Genomic DNA, 15000 nt, shown 5'->3' on the forward strand with positions numbered 1-15000 from the left:
TTCGTGACTGAAACCTGATTGAATGGCACAGGAAACGAATGATGAGCACCCAAACGGTAGCTGTCAATCGGCTCTACCCAGGTATGCAGCCTGTTGTGCAAATGACTCCGTGTTTGTTTGTAAAGCGCTTAGAGCTTGGTCTCTGATCGAGGATAGGCGCTAAAGAAGTATGCATACCATATCACACTCCTTCTGGCAAATAAACACTTACGAGCGGTGGTCTCTCCGTCTTGACCAATGGTCAGCACGGCGTCATGGCAGTCCAGACTGGGCCGGACGTTGAGGTGACGCACGCGCACTTGGATCCGTTGCCGTTTGTCCACGGCCTTGACCATCAGCCTGCAGCTGTAGCGGGCTGGGACGATGTTGGTGTGCCGGGAATAGACAAGCAGCAGGCTGTGCTCGATCGATACCCCCCAAGAACACGCATCTGCCAGGTACTCTGAAAACAATTGGGATAATGAAGTCAGAGATGGAGACATTGGTGTTTTGGTGTGAAGGTTGACTCTCTGTCTGTCTGTCTGTCTCTGTCTGTGTCTGTCTGTCTGTCTCTCTCTGTGCGTGTGCGTGTGTGCGCGTGCTTGAGTGCGTGCGTGCGTGCTTGAGTGCGTGCATGTGTGCTCGAGTGAGTGTGTGTGCGTGCGTGCTTGCGTGTGTGTATGTGTTGTGTGTGTGTGTGTGTGTGTGTGTGTGTGTGTGTGTGTGTGTGTGGTTTTCTGTCAATAAACGTTCAGGAAAACTTGAGAATGCTGTAAGCCCAGAAACGTCTTTCAAGAAAAGAACGAAAAAAAAAAAAAAAAAAAAAAAAATCAGAGAGAGAGAGAGAGAGAGAGAGAGACAGAGACAGAGAGACAGAGACACACAGAGAGAGAGAGAGAGACAGAGAGAGAAGGTTTGCAAACTATAAACGTTTATGACATTTTGATGTCATGATTAAGACTGACAAGTCAAACAAGTTATCCTTTACTCGTGCAAGCTGATAATCTAAAACTTCAAATGAGATCTAGGAATGTAACGATATTATATCTGTCATCATAATAAACAGTCAAAACAACGTAATAGAAAGAGTCAAGACCATGAAACAAATAATCACAGTAAAAAAAAAAAAAAAAAAAAAAAAAAAAAAAAAAGAATAAAAAAAAAGGAAAATAATATCAAGAAACAATATCAATAATCTGGATTTTGACACATCAGTCTTACCATACGTTGGTCTGGACCTTGGCACGCGCGATGACACAATCCTCAGTGACCACAGGAACAAAGCACTCATCACGAGGAGGAACACACACGCCACACAAGACCGAAGTCGTCGGAATGCGGAAAAAACCCTCAGCCTACGCTTGCAAAACACAGGCCGAAGAAACCCAGAAACCATGACCATAGAGATCAGTCGGTTGAAATTAATTCAGTTTTGCATCAACGGCCATTTCGTTGCTCTGGTGATTGGCCGACGGCGATAACCATCTCCCTGGGATGGCAGAGAGCAGACTTACATCTGACAAGACAGAGGCTTCAATCAACAAAACACCAGAACAACGAAATCACTGGATTTGTACATCTGATTGTATTTTCCCCTGAGTGCAAGCATTAGCAAGGCGGACGCTGTCATCTCTATCATGTTATAACCATGTTGTCCACTGTCGTGCTCAAACACACGCTCGCGCGCGCGCAGCATGCACATACGAGGACATACCACAAATATTATTACTGCAGCAAACAGGGCGAGACGCGATGACCTGATTTCAGCAGTTACACTGTGGGACAGTTGTATGATCAAGAAAGCTCACATGCACTCTCTTGCAAGTCACACGTGTTGCTGTGTGTGGAGCTTCGACTATGCAGAGCGATTTGTTTCCTTGTATGTAAGTTCGTATGATGTGTGTGTGTGTCTGTCGGACAATATGTATGCGTGCCTGTATGTTTATCAGTATGTCCGCACGCGTTTGTGCTAGTGATATCACATTTATGATAATATATGTGGACTGTTCATGTGTAAACAAAGTGAAATTCTACAGTTTAACTGAGCACTGAGTGTTCTTCAGTGGAGAAGTGTATTTCTATAATTGATATAAAAGCTGAAAAAAGATTTGCGGTATTTCCATGAGGAGAAAAACCAGCAGAAATATTTCTAAAACTCTCTTTTAAAAAGATTCTGACGAAATTGTAACCCCCACAGCACCAATAATGCACAGACTGCGGTAATCTCTCTCTCTTAAATAGTGTTAAACTGAATTGACGAAAACCTCCAGTTGAAGGAAACACCCGTAACGTGCGAACCATGAACTGGTGACCAAGGCTTCAAAGGCATTACCGAAACCGAAACATTAAAGGCATTTAAAACTATATTGTTACGGAGGAAAAGATATAGTATCTTATTAATTTTCCATACCATACCGTCTGTTGTAGCAGGAAAAGTAACGAAATCCATATGAAAAACAAATGTTTAGGACCTCATACACTTAATATGTAATCCATTGCAGACTATCTGATTGAGCTGTTTTGGTTTTCTTTTCTTTTTGTTTAAATACACCCCCAAAACAAGGGAAGAAAACAAATTGTGTCCACTTGTCAGTTGACGACAGACGTGCGAGCAGAGGACAGTAAACCGCTGTGTCCAGGCAAGTAGCAGCAAACATTATCTACACCACACAGCTTGTGAATCATTTCCGGTGAAAAGCTTCCACTTCTGTTGGTTTTGGGGCGATTTCTGAGAATGTGTGGTTTGCATGGTTGTGATTGCGATTATCTGCATCTGTTTCAAGGACGCAGTACACACACACACGCACGCATGCACGCACGCACACGCGCATGCATGCACACACGCACGCACGCATGCAAGCATGTACACATACACACACGCACGCGCGCGCGCGCACACACACACACACACATGCACTTAACACGCAAACATAAAGACCTACACACACGCTTATAAGCTCACTCATACTGACGGACACACAAACACACACACACACACACACACACACACACACACACACACACACACACATGCAAGAGAAAGAGACTGAGAGAGAGAGACAGACAGACAGAAAGGGGAGAAGGAGAAGAAGTGAGACAGACAGAGTGGCAGGCAACCACAGTAAGAGACAGACAAAAGGAACAGTGAAAGAGACAGACGGACTCAGTATGATTACATCATATAGTTTATTACTTACATGGCCCCAACAAACACCAGTCAAAAATAATATTATAACATAACTGATGATAAACAAAGGCACAGAACAGTAAAAAACAACAACAACAAAAAAAACACACAAAAAAAACAACAACAAAAACATGGTCCTCTTTTTGTGTCATTCATAAAATAACGCACACCAATTATATCCATTGCTGACACATAGGCACATGAGGTGGATCAATTCTGTATATGAGGCACTGGCAGGGCAACGGACGTTATGTTATAAGCACACGCTGTTTGGACAAATTAATGATTGCAAAAGCTCGTTACACTTTTAAAGATATCACTGATTTGAAGTACATACACAGATTTTCGTTAAACTTTGAAAGATATCACCGATTTCTTGACGAAGTACAAAAAATGTGCAATCTGGAATGATAGATGGGGGCGGGGGGGAGGGGAGGGGTTGGGGGGATGTGGGTTGGGGATGGAGGTGTGAGGGTTATGTTACTGTGTCTGAAATCGAATATCTTGATAAAATGGGTGGCGCTCGGCTCTCCCCGGGGAGAACAGCCCGAAGTTATTACAGAAAAACCCTGTTGTGACAAACGGCAGCCTAATACAATAACGATAACGACGTTTTATTCAAGAAATGCCATGGTCCCATTTGAAGGGGTATACACAAATAAGACATACGTTTAGTAACAATGCGCGCATGAACATGAATCATGCATGCAATTTATGAATGTTGTATATTTGGACATTATAACAGATTCAACTCATAATGCTTCTCCTCTGAAATGACTTGTATAGAAACACAGCGAAGTTTATAATGACAGTTTCGTTTTTGGAAGACAAGAATAATGTCAGCCTAAATAAAGTTCGTTTGCTATAATACTTTGGAAGTATTAATGTGTTTTTCTAAGATAAAGCCAATACTGGACAGCCTAAAAGCAAAGTGAACTTCAGCCCCTCTCTGGGATCTACACATCGGACATATAAGTCTTTAATCTTTAATGTACCTTTGACTGTTCATAGATATACCACAAACACACATTCCAGATTTAGTTAGCAGACATGTAATATTCCTACCATTAATATCCATTACATTATAATGTTCTGTTATATGATTCATTTTGAACAGTCTGCACAGAATTATATTTATCACTATTTTCGATATGACTATTCCAAATCTTGCAATCTACAATCTATCATTCGTTGTTTAAGGCAAACTAAAAACAACAACAATACAATACAATACAGCACCATAGAAACACGCAACAAAGATGAAACAATAGCTATTTTCAACTTGATACTGAGCAGGGCCAGATGGTCCCACCCCTTTCAAAATGGCCCCGGACAATTCCAGGGCTTTGAAGTCCGGAATCGAGTAAGCGTGGTGTGTCAGAACTATAATGTTAAATGCCAACCTTCGTGATCTGTCTGATTAAAAACAATACGAAAATGGACTCCGATGGACATTCAGACACACACACAGACACACACACACAAACACACATACACCACACACACACCCCCACACCCAAACACACACACACACACACACACACACACACACACACACACACACACACACACACACACACACACACTTATGGCCTTAAATTATATTTCAGACATTCCAAAAACTGTATGTGATATTTTATTATGTGTAGACTGGAAGTCAGTATTACAAACTATAGAATCTCCAAATTCAAAGAAGCGAATTGAGATGACAATGGAAATAAAACATATTATTCACCAACTGACAAAACAGGGCATTAACATAACTTTCTGTTGGGTACCTTCGCACTGAGGAATATCTTCTAATGAGTGGGTAGACCAAGCAGCCAGAAGAGCAGAATGTAATTTCGAAGGAGCAATACAACTTGACATCCAGTTAGATGTACATGAATGCTTTAGCAGTATAGAAAATATATCTAGACATCGATTTAAAAAATTGCTTATAGATTCAAATAATCAATATTACCAGTATTGTGTAAACACAAAGAATGCAGCTAATCCCAAACATTTTCTAAATTTCACACCAACAGCACAATCAAGACAAATTACCAGTCTAATGTATAGAATTCGTTTGAATGCCTTTGGTACAAAATTTTCTAAAAATATAAAATGTATGTGCGGTAAGCCAATAATTGTAAACCATCTACTCATTCATTGTCCTAGCATAAGACAGTTAATTCCAAAAGATGTAGTTGATGACTTTTCTACCAATATTCCATCAGCCACTGGAAAGATTTTGAATGATTATTCATTGCTTAGAATGTTTTCGGAAAATTTAAACTCCAGTCCAGTTGGTATCCTCCTTTGATGTATTCTAATTAATGTCGCTGTTTATATTTACATTGTTGTAAGTTAACACTTGTTGATATGCATGTACATATTCTCCTTCCCATGGCACCTCATTCATTACACACCACAATCTCTTTAACTCTTTCCATACGAACGGCGAAAGAGACGACGTTAACAGCGTTTCACCCCAATTACCATCATCAAAATATTGCAAGCGGAAGGCTCTTGTACTGAAGACGTGAATGTTGACAAAGAATACCACAATTCTGACGACGGAAGCTAAAGAAGGTTGGGTCATTCAGAAACGCACTGGACATCCAAGGGGTGTGTGTAGAGGAGAAGAGAGGACTGGCCGTACTGAGTGAGTTAAACTTTAATTTCTTATAGTGTACTCTTCCTCCAATACATAACATGAACAATTTCTCACACTAATATTCACATGTATTCCCTTTCCTTTACCCAGTATTCTCCTTTCCGTCAAATAACACTTACAGTGAATAGACTTTAAACTGTAGACAACAAACACACACACACACACACACACACACACACACACACACACACACACACACACACACACACACACTCACACACACACACACTCACACACACACACACACACAAGCAAGCACACTACGCACAATAAAGACAACAATATAATAAGGCAACTGCTGTGACATAAAATCAGTAAAAAGAAATATGCGGTAGCAAAGATGATAGTCCTCATACAAAATCCTGACTGAACCTTTAAATACTTTTGTTGGGTTCAACTCCACGACGCCCTGATACAGTCTGTCCCATTTGCAGTGTCTGGATTGTCAGCTGTCCTGTGGGAAGACACAGCAAGACGCTATCGGTCTGGTCAAGGCACACTCCAGTTCTGACGTCTGGTCTGGGCGACAGTGGCCCACACACGTCATTCAGTGGTCTTTGGACATAGCTGAACATGGCACACACACACACACACACACACACACACACACGAGCGCGCGCGCGTACGCACACACACGTACACACACACACATTATATATATATATACATGATGGTTTCTTAACATTTTTGTACTGCCAGAGCCTAAAATTAAAGCTATTTAGGCAGTAAGATATATATATATATATATATATATATATATATATATATATATATGTGTGTGTGTGTGTGTGTGTGTGTGTGTAGAGAGAGAGAGAGAGAGAGAGAAAGAAAGAGAGAGAGAGAGAGAGAGAGAGAGAGAGAGAGATGTATGTATCTATCTAGCCACACGCACATGCACACACACACACACACACACACACACACACACACACACGCACGCACGTACATATAAGCACATATGCATACACGCACCGATGTGTCTGAAATGAGAAACAGGGAGTGACAGGGAGAATGGAAGAAACAGCTGAATGAACTGGTTTTGTTTTGTTTCATGATGGATTAAGGACACGTGCTTTTTTATGACTGGTTTCTCAAGGCGGTGGAAGGGGGAAAGGGTGTGGCGAGAGAAAGACTGAGAAACTAAAAGACAAGGAGACAGAGAGAAAAAAGAAGTGAGGTGAGAATGAGAGAGAGAGAGAGGTGGGTGGTGGAGTGTTAAAGAGAGCCACATTCTGTAATGACTTGTAAGTTTTTGATGTATCATCAAGCAACAAATATAAACCAAAGCAAAAACCGGCAACAAAATGTGTGAACATGGGAAACACTCCACAACCATAAGCCATACTAGCACCTATCGCATCCCTCCACTCTCCCCCCCCCCCTTTCCCCGCCATACACCGGTAGTACACGCATACACATCCATGTACACCCACCCACGCACACGGTCCCCTCCCCCCCTCCCCATGCACGCATACACGTATACACACACACACACACACACAGCCACACACACACACACACACACACACACACACACTGGTCACAGACATGAATACAGAAAGAAAACAAAAAAACAAACGACACGACAAACAAATAAACCCAGCCCAACCGATTTTCCCAGACAACACACTTAACTCACCCCCAGCCAATAACTCCCAAGTCACGTTGACCTTCACACAGAAAACCATCACCCTACAGACTCAGAACTGCACGGGTCAGGTCCCATCTCCTCCTCTTCCGCACTAGACGCCACGGTAGAAGTCAAGGTCACGCACTGACCTTGACCCGGGGGCACCGTAGACAGAACGTGACCTTGACCCGAACAGTGTCGGTCATGCAGGCGCACCTTCTTCACAGTTTTCGTGTCAAGGTCGAACGTGAAGACGTCAAACTCCGTGTACAGTTTGTCGTACCGCAGCCTGGCCGTTTTGCCCTCAGCGATGTACGTGTTCTTGAGCTCCATCAGACCTTTGCGGATTTCCCGAACCCTCGGGGAGTAGTCCTCGGAAATCCGCACGTGTTTCCCTCGTAGGTTTTTGGCATGAGCCAGCACGAGGCGCTTGTCCCTGAGGGTGAGAAAGCGTACGACCACAGCGTTGTTGCCTTGTAGGCGGTGAATGCGCTGCACGCGCACTTCTTTTTCTTCGGCAACGTTCATGGTCGTTCGGATCACTTCGTGAACCTTCGCCTCGCACTGTTCGTGCGTTTCCGTGACCGTCCGGGGGATGCCGAAGAAGAGGAGGTTGAGGCGTCGGGCGTGGCTGTCGCTGCGTTCGCTGTGGGTTTGCAGAGCGTGGATCGTGTTCTTTAGCAGCTCGTGCTCTATCTCCAGCGCCTCGCACCTCGATGCCAGAGACTGGAGGTTGTCGTACATTATCTCCTGGGACTCCTGTGGTGGTAATCAAAACAACAAAACATTTCATTTTCATTCTTTAAAAAAAATCACTTTGTTGAGTAGATTCTATGTCTGTCCGCCTCTGTCTGTCTGCCTCTCTCGTGTTTCTTTCTTTCTCTCTGTCTGTCTGATTGTATGTCTGCGTGTCTGTCTGTCTGACTCTGTGTGTCTCTTTCTCTTTCAAATATCAACACAAAATAACAACGCAGATTGACGCTAATACTTAAAATGGACAGGGAGCTCGTGGCGTTTACAATAAAAATTATACATCCATGACTATGCGTGCATTCAGGTACGACATACCATGCACAATCAAGCGTGTGCACACGCAAACACACAAGCATAGACAAAGAGAGCGACAGAGAAACTTATCACGCAGATATTTCTAGAAGGCGGGGATATATATTTTTCATTTCACTGAAAAGACATCCCCGTATCTCGTGGGAGACCAAATTAATTTATAGATAAATGGGAGAATAAATGAATGATGAATGGGCGAATGAATAATCGAATGAGTGAATGAATGAATGAATGAATGGATGAATGAATGGACGGATGAATGAATGAACGAATGAATGAACAAGCGTGTCCCCTAAATAACACACACACACACACACACACACACACACACACAATCCCCACCCACCCCCCCTTACCTCAGCAATTCGGAGATACATCCGTCGCCGCTTCCTCAAGCAGACGAGGAAGACGCAGAGAGCGATGAGGAAAGAGATGACGCCGAAGACGATGGCGACGATGATACCAGCAGCCAGACTGCAGCCTTCCACTTCATCGGAGTCGTCGCCGCAGTCGTTGAATCCGTTGCAGGTCACTTCCGACGACACGCAGATACCGTTGTCGCACCTGAAGTCGTCATCCAAACAGGAACCTGAGGACAGTTTCAACTTCCTGTTTCAGTTTCAGCTTCTGTTTCAACGAGGAGTCGAAGCGTACGGACAGATTAACACACACACACACACACACACACACACACACACACACACACACACACACACACACACACACACACACACACACACACAAATCCGCTATACACATCACGTCTGCTCAAAGAACACCGAACAGAACTGATTTATTTTCTGAGAAGACGGGGCAGGGAATGGATTGCTGGCACTGGAAATCACGGCAGAAGAACCTGAGTGATACGGCGTGGATAACTGAACAGCAAACATAAAGAAGAAGAAGAGAAGAAGAAGAAGAGATTAATAACACACACACACACAGGGGGGAGGGGGGGGGAGGGGCTTTTGGGAACCGGCTGTCATAAAACCTTCTTGGCCGAAAGAGTGGGGATGTAACTTGGGCAAGGCAATCTCCACTGTAATGGAATTATAGTCCAGATAGTTGGGACAGCATTTGCCCCCTCAGCTGTTCTGACGGTCATAGTCGGACACGACTGACTATCATACACAAGTAAACTCCACTCTAACGCTTATCAGGCATCCTTATTGTTTCTGTCAACGTGGTAGAAAGAGGTGGTTGATATAACTCCACTCCAGCGCTTAGTCATGTAATCCGTCAGCATAGTAGAAAGAGGTGGCTAATCTAAACTCCACTCTAAGGCTGAGTCAGGCATCCTTACTGTTTCCGTTGACGTAGTAGAAAGAAGTGTGCTGATTAAAATCCACTCTGACGGGCGCAATAGCCGAGTGGTTAAAGCATTGGACTTTCAATCTGAGGGTCCCGCGTTCAAAAGTCGGTAATGGCGCCTGGTGGGTAAAGGGTGGAGATTTTCCCGATCTCCCAGGTCAACATATGTGCAAACCTGCTTGTGCTGAACCCCCTTCGTGTGTATGTCAGCGTTCGGTAGGTTATGGAAACAAGAACATACCCAGCATACACAACCCCGAAAACGGAGTGTGGCTGCCTACATGGCGGGGTAAAAACGGCCATACACGTAAAAGCACGCTCGTGTACGTACGAGTGAACGTGGGAGTTGCAGCCCATGAACAAAGAAGAAGAAGAAGTAGAAGCAGAAGAGAAACCCCACTCTAAAGCATAGCCATCCTTACTGTTTCTGTCGGCGTAGTTGAAAGAGGTGAGGAGCAGCTCAAAGTCCACGAAGGTCTCCTGACCAGTGTTGGTCAGCTGGAGGGTCACCGTGTCCCCTTTGGTCCGGTAGTTCACTGTGGGGGTGATACTGCCGCATACCCCTTGCTTGGCTGCGGGAGAGAGGTTGGGAGGGTGTATGGCATCATGCTCATATTGGTCTGCTTTTTCTTTTTCTTTTCTTTTCTTTTTGGTCTGGAAATGTGCATCATTAGCAGACAGGCAGATAAACAGATTGGTGAATCGACAAATGTATGTATAGGTTGACAGAGAGATGGATTTATAAAATGGTCTGATTGATGCAGACAGACAGATAGAGGTATACTGATAAACAGATAGATGGATAGATAGAATGGATGAGAGAGAGAGAGAGAGAGAGAGAGAGAGAGAGAGACAGAGAAAGAAAGACATACAGACAGATATTGAGGCAGAAAGAGATAGTTAGGCACCCCCCCCCACACACACACAGAGAGAGAGAGAGAGAGAGAGAGAGAGAGAGAGAGAGAGAGAGAGAGAGAGAGAGAGAGAGAGAGAGGATAAGCGTATAACCAACAACAAACAAGTCAACAACAAAATATTTCACGCTGTTGGGATTACTTGCATTGTCTCCCTGTTCTCTCTGTCTGTCTGTCTGTCTGTCTGTCTCTGTCTCTAACTCACCATCTCTCTCTTACTTTGTCTAACTTTGTCTCTACTCTCTCTCTCTCTTTCTCTGGTTATGTAGGTATATCAGTATGACATGACATTGCAACAAGAAATATTCCAGGCTGAATATCAATACACATGTTGTTGCTAGTGCTGTGTTTATATTTCTTACCACCGCCAGCATTTCTTCCGTACATTTTGCATGTGCACGGTTCTATGAAACCACAATGATATATTTGGTAGAGCTTTTCTTTTAAATTTCTTTTCTTCTTTTTTCTTTTTGCACCACCGTGTTTCAATCGCACTATATGACATTGAATAAACACACACACACGCGCGCGCGCGCGCGCACACACACACACACACAAATATAAAAATCACTCTTGTTGCATGTGAGAGAGGTAACAAAGAAAGAAAAAAAACATGATCAACAATACCCAGACAGCCTTTCACACACACACACACACACACACACACACACACACACACACACGCACACACACACACACACACACACACACACACACACACACACGCACATACACACACACACACACACACACACACCCCCCACAAAACAATACATTACCTCTACAACACACACAAAACAAACCCAGACACACTCAAAAAGAACCCTCACGCGTGAGAGAGGCGCTGCCCTCTGACACCCTCAGCGCCACCACGGAACATCCGGGCGACTGCAGGGTGTCCAGGAAGCGGAAGTGGACCTGCACCTGTCGCGCAGCGCCCTCTCCCGCCGCCCTGAGAGACAGCTGGCAGCGGTAGTCCGCGGGCAGGGTGGAGCGGTAGCTGGAGTAGTCCACCACCACGTCCCTGGAGAATGGGAGGACACTGGAGGACCCGCAATGTTCGTCCAGGTACTCTGGTGTGTCACCATTGATGAGTAAGTTTATCTCTTTGTTTGCTTATTCATTCATTCATTTATTTGTTTGTTTGTTTATTTATTCATGTATTTATACAGTATTTTATTAATTTCTTTGTTTATTTATTCATTTATTTTATTTTATTTCATTTTATTTATGTATTTATTTATTTCATTTTATTTCATTTTATTTATTTATTTATTTATCTATTTATGTATTACTTATTTATTTATTTATTTATTCATTCATTCATTCATTCATTCATTCATTCATTTATTTTTTTGTATTATTTTGTTTTATTTTGTTTGTTTATTTATTTCCTTTTTTTCTTTCTTTATTTATGTATCTGTTTATTTGTTTAATTATTTATTTATCTATTTATTAATTTATTTACTGATCTTATTTTAGTTTATTTATTCATTTATCTTTTTTTGCGCTCAGATGACAGCATAATCATAATCTGTATTCATGAATGCATCGTGAAATACATCTATTCTGAACCATCAGTTTAAAAGGGTGATGATATGGAAATGCTCCCGACTAGTGAAATTTATCATAGAACATAATGGTGTATTTAAAAAAAAATTTCAAACTGTTATTTTTTCGATAAAACGAAACATTTCCCATCATTTTCCGTATATTGGATTGACAAAGAAGTGTTGTAATGTTTTTATGTCATGCTTATATCTATCTGGACGATGTAAGGCGCTTTGAGCAGCATTAGTACTGGATATCGCGCCATTGAAAAAGTTATGTATTGTTGTATTATTATCTATTGTTATCATTATATTTCCCCCTTTATATTTCTGTCACCCACAGCCATTCACCCAAACAGCCATGCCGAAAGATTCACCTGGAGATAGGAAGAACAATTCAGCTCAGAAGATAGCACGAAATAACAAGTGAGAAATATATCTATCACTCAATGGTTTCTCCACTGCAATGGGAAGCCATTTACAGCTTTAGTCTTTCAAACTAAGGATGCAAAAAAATCAAAGCAAAACTAAAACAAGAACAACAAAGCACTGGCTCTTTGTGTTGCAGCCTTGTGGGGGCTTTCTTTGTTTCAGCGGGGGCTTTCTTTGTTTCAGCGTTGGCTGTCCTAAAGCCTTTATTGGCCGAGAGAATGGAGATGTAACATGAACAGCAGTTGCCTCCTCTGCTGTTAGAAAGGATCGAACCATAACCCGACCCCCCCCCCCCACCCCCGTCCGCACACCCCCCTCCCTCTCCCCACCCCATCCACACACCTGCCACACGCATGCTCGCGTGTGTAGATTTTCGACCCTTCGTTTGACTTTCGTTTGTGTACGAACAATGACTCAAAACCGTGGTCAACTTTGACGGTTATGATAACTACAAGATTCGTGCACGTGCGCGCGCGCGCGCGCGCGTGTGTGTGTGTGTGTGTGTGTGTGTGGTTGACTGGGTAGACGGGTGTGAGTGATTGTGTGTGTGTGTGTGTGTGTGTGTGTGTGTGTGTGTGTGTGTGTGGTGTGGTGGTGGTGGTTGACTGGGTAGACAGGTGTGAGTGAGTGAGTGAGTGTGGAGGGTGTGGAGGGCGTGGGGGGTGTCATGTCCGACTGCAAGTTCATCCGAATATGAAATCTGCCTTTCATCTGTCCCACTAGAAATACACGTTACCTGTATTCAAACACCCTTCTGTTTCACATGTACTAATAAATGGGCTGAGGATTTTTTGAACCAAGAAAACGCTGGATTGATTCTGGCATTTGTCTCAAGTCTGACAGGACATACTCCAAGAAAATGAGTCAGTGCAGTTCTTCTTTGACTGTTGTTTGTGCTGTCACACTCTGATATCGTCTGCGAAAACGAACAGATGTCGTATCATTTAAATAGCTAAGTCCGATAAAGCATCCAAACAGTAAAAAGTCGGTACCCCATGTAACGAACGATGAACAGGTCCATGTATAAATGACTGTCAGCCGTGTCCGATTATGACCATAAGAACAGCAGAGAGGTCAACTTCTGTCCGACTAACAGGGCAATAATTTGATTAAATTGTCTTGTCCAAGTTACATCCCCTCTCTCTCTCTTCAGCATAGTCGGCGTTGAGTCTATAATACATAAATAAACATGAACGTACACACACACACACACACACACACACACACACACACACACACACACACACACACATGCAGAGACATATATATATATATATATATATATGAATATATAACGACATTGCAGTTTAATGATAATCATGTTCCCATTAGCCACAATCTTCTTTGCACTATCATTATGAAATCTGCCTTTCATCTATCCCATCTGGTCATTGCACTGCATCACGTATACATGTACCATCAATGAATTAATCAACAAAACGCAAGCCACTTACTATAGTCTGGGACGTATCCCGCAACAAGATTTGTCGCCAGTGATAGAATGAAACACCGTAAGGAAGCAGCCATGCTGTACCACTGTATATGTAAAAAAACAAAACAACAACAAACGCCAACAAACAAACACAACATCCAAGATTCTCTCGCTGCTTGCAAGCGAAACTAATCGATGAATAAAACCTTGTCCCAAGAGCATTCGTCAGAGGCGTTCAATAGGACGTTTCCTCGCCGCTGCAGTTGGGAGTTGTCTTATCGTAAAACCTGAACAGTGTCGTGCTTTGTTTCCACAGTCAGAACAGGTCGCTGGCTGTTTCTTTCTGTGTGTATGTGTGTGTGTGTGTGTTGCATGGTCTTCCGCCTCTGCGACACTATACTGTCTTCGTCTTCTTCGGCATCGATTTGGTTCTTGCTACATGTGTGTGAGAGAGAGAGAGAGTGAATAGCGCAGTAAGATCATTGTGTACGTTTTTCAGTAAGGATTCTGTCTCCTTGTCTGGTTGGCTGTCTCTGTCTCTGCCTACATTGTAGTCTACCTGTTCCTGTCTCTTGTACCTATCTGTCTCTTCCCAATGCTTTGATGACTGTATTGTTCGTTTCTTTGTTTTGAAAAATCTTAGCCTTCATGTCAGGTGGGCTTAAAAAACAACAACCTGAAGTGAACTGATTTTCAACAACAAAACTATGACAACACAATCAGTGCTAAACAGGATGAAAGAAGGAAAAGGAGTTTATTTCATTGTAATTCTTATTGACCTGTATGTTAACTGATGGGAAGGAAGGTCAACAGCAATGGTTTAAAGCTGTGTGCCTTTGTT

The 15000-nt window shown here is 42.9% G+C and overlaps 2 protein-coding genes across 2 annotated transcripts in view; both read right to left on the bottom strand.

Annotated features, from left to right (window-relative positions):
- LOC143285820 (uncharacterized) overlaps nucleotides 1–1717 on the bottom strand; it is a 5970-nt gene extending 4253 nt beyond the window's left edge. Inside the window, exons 1-2 of the mRNA XM_076593249.1 lie at nucleotides 1201–1717; nucleotides 212–442 (exon numbers count right to left, since the gene is read on the bottom strand). Coding sequence (XP_076449364.1) covers nucleotides 212–442; nucleotides 1201–1381 — 412 coding nt within the window. The 5' untranslated portion in view covers nucleotides 1382–1717. The remainder of the gene's footprint in view (nucleotides 1–211; nucleotides 443–1200) is intronic.
- A 7277-nt stretch (nucleotides 1718–8994) lies between these two features.
- On the bottom strand, nucleotides 8995–13082 carry LOC143285615 (uncharacterized). Its single transcript, XM_076593013.1, has 4 exons — nucleotides 13057–13082; nucleotides 11576–11818; nucleotides 10254–10403; nucleotides 8995–9109 (listed from the first exon to the last, which is right to left on the bottom strand). Exons 1-3 carry the CDS (start codon nucleotides 13080–13082, stop codon nucleotides 10292–10294), a joined length of 381 nt encoding a protein of 126 aa, XP_076449128.1. The 3' UTR covers nucleotides 8995–9109; nucleotides 10254–10291.
- Between the last annotated feature and the right edge of the window lie 1918 nt (nucleotides 13083–15000).

Source organism: Babylonia areolata, chromosome 9 (genome assembly GCF_041734735.1).
Source record: "Babylonia areolata isolate BAREFJ2019XMU chromosome 9, ASM4173473v1, whole genome shotgun sequence".
NCBI classification, from domain to species: Eukaryota; Metazoa; Mollusca; class Gastropoda; order Neogastropoda; family Buccinidae; genus Babylonia; species Babylonia areolata.

What these genes read in the sequence shown, in the direction of transcription:
- LOC143285615 (XM_076593013.1), bottom strand. Translation starts at nt 13,082, where the DNA reads ATGCGTGTGGCAGGTGTGTGGATGGG. An exon ending in GTGGCAGGTGTGTGGATGGG is followed by an intron (nt 11,819 to 13,056) that starts GTGGGGAGAGGG and finishes GTGACACACCAG; the next exon opens with AGTACCTGGACGAACATTGC. An exon ending in GGGCAGCGCCTCTCTCACGC is followed by an intron (nt 10,404 to 11,575) that starts GTGAGGGTTCTT and finishes TCTCTCCCGCAG; the next exon opens with CCAAGCAAGGGGTATGCGGC.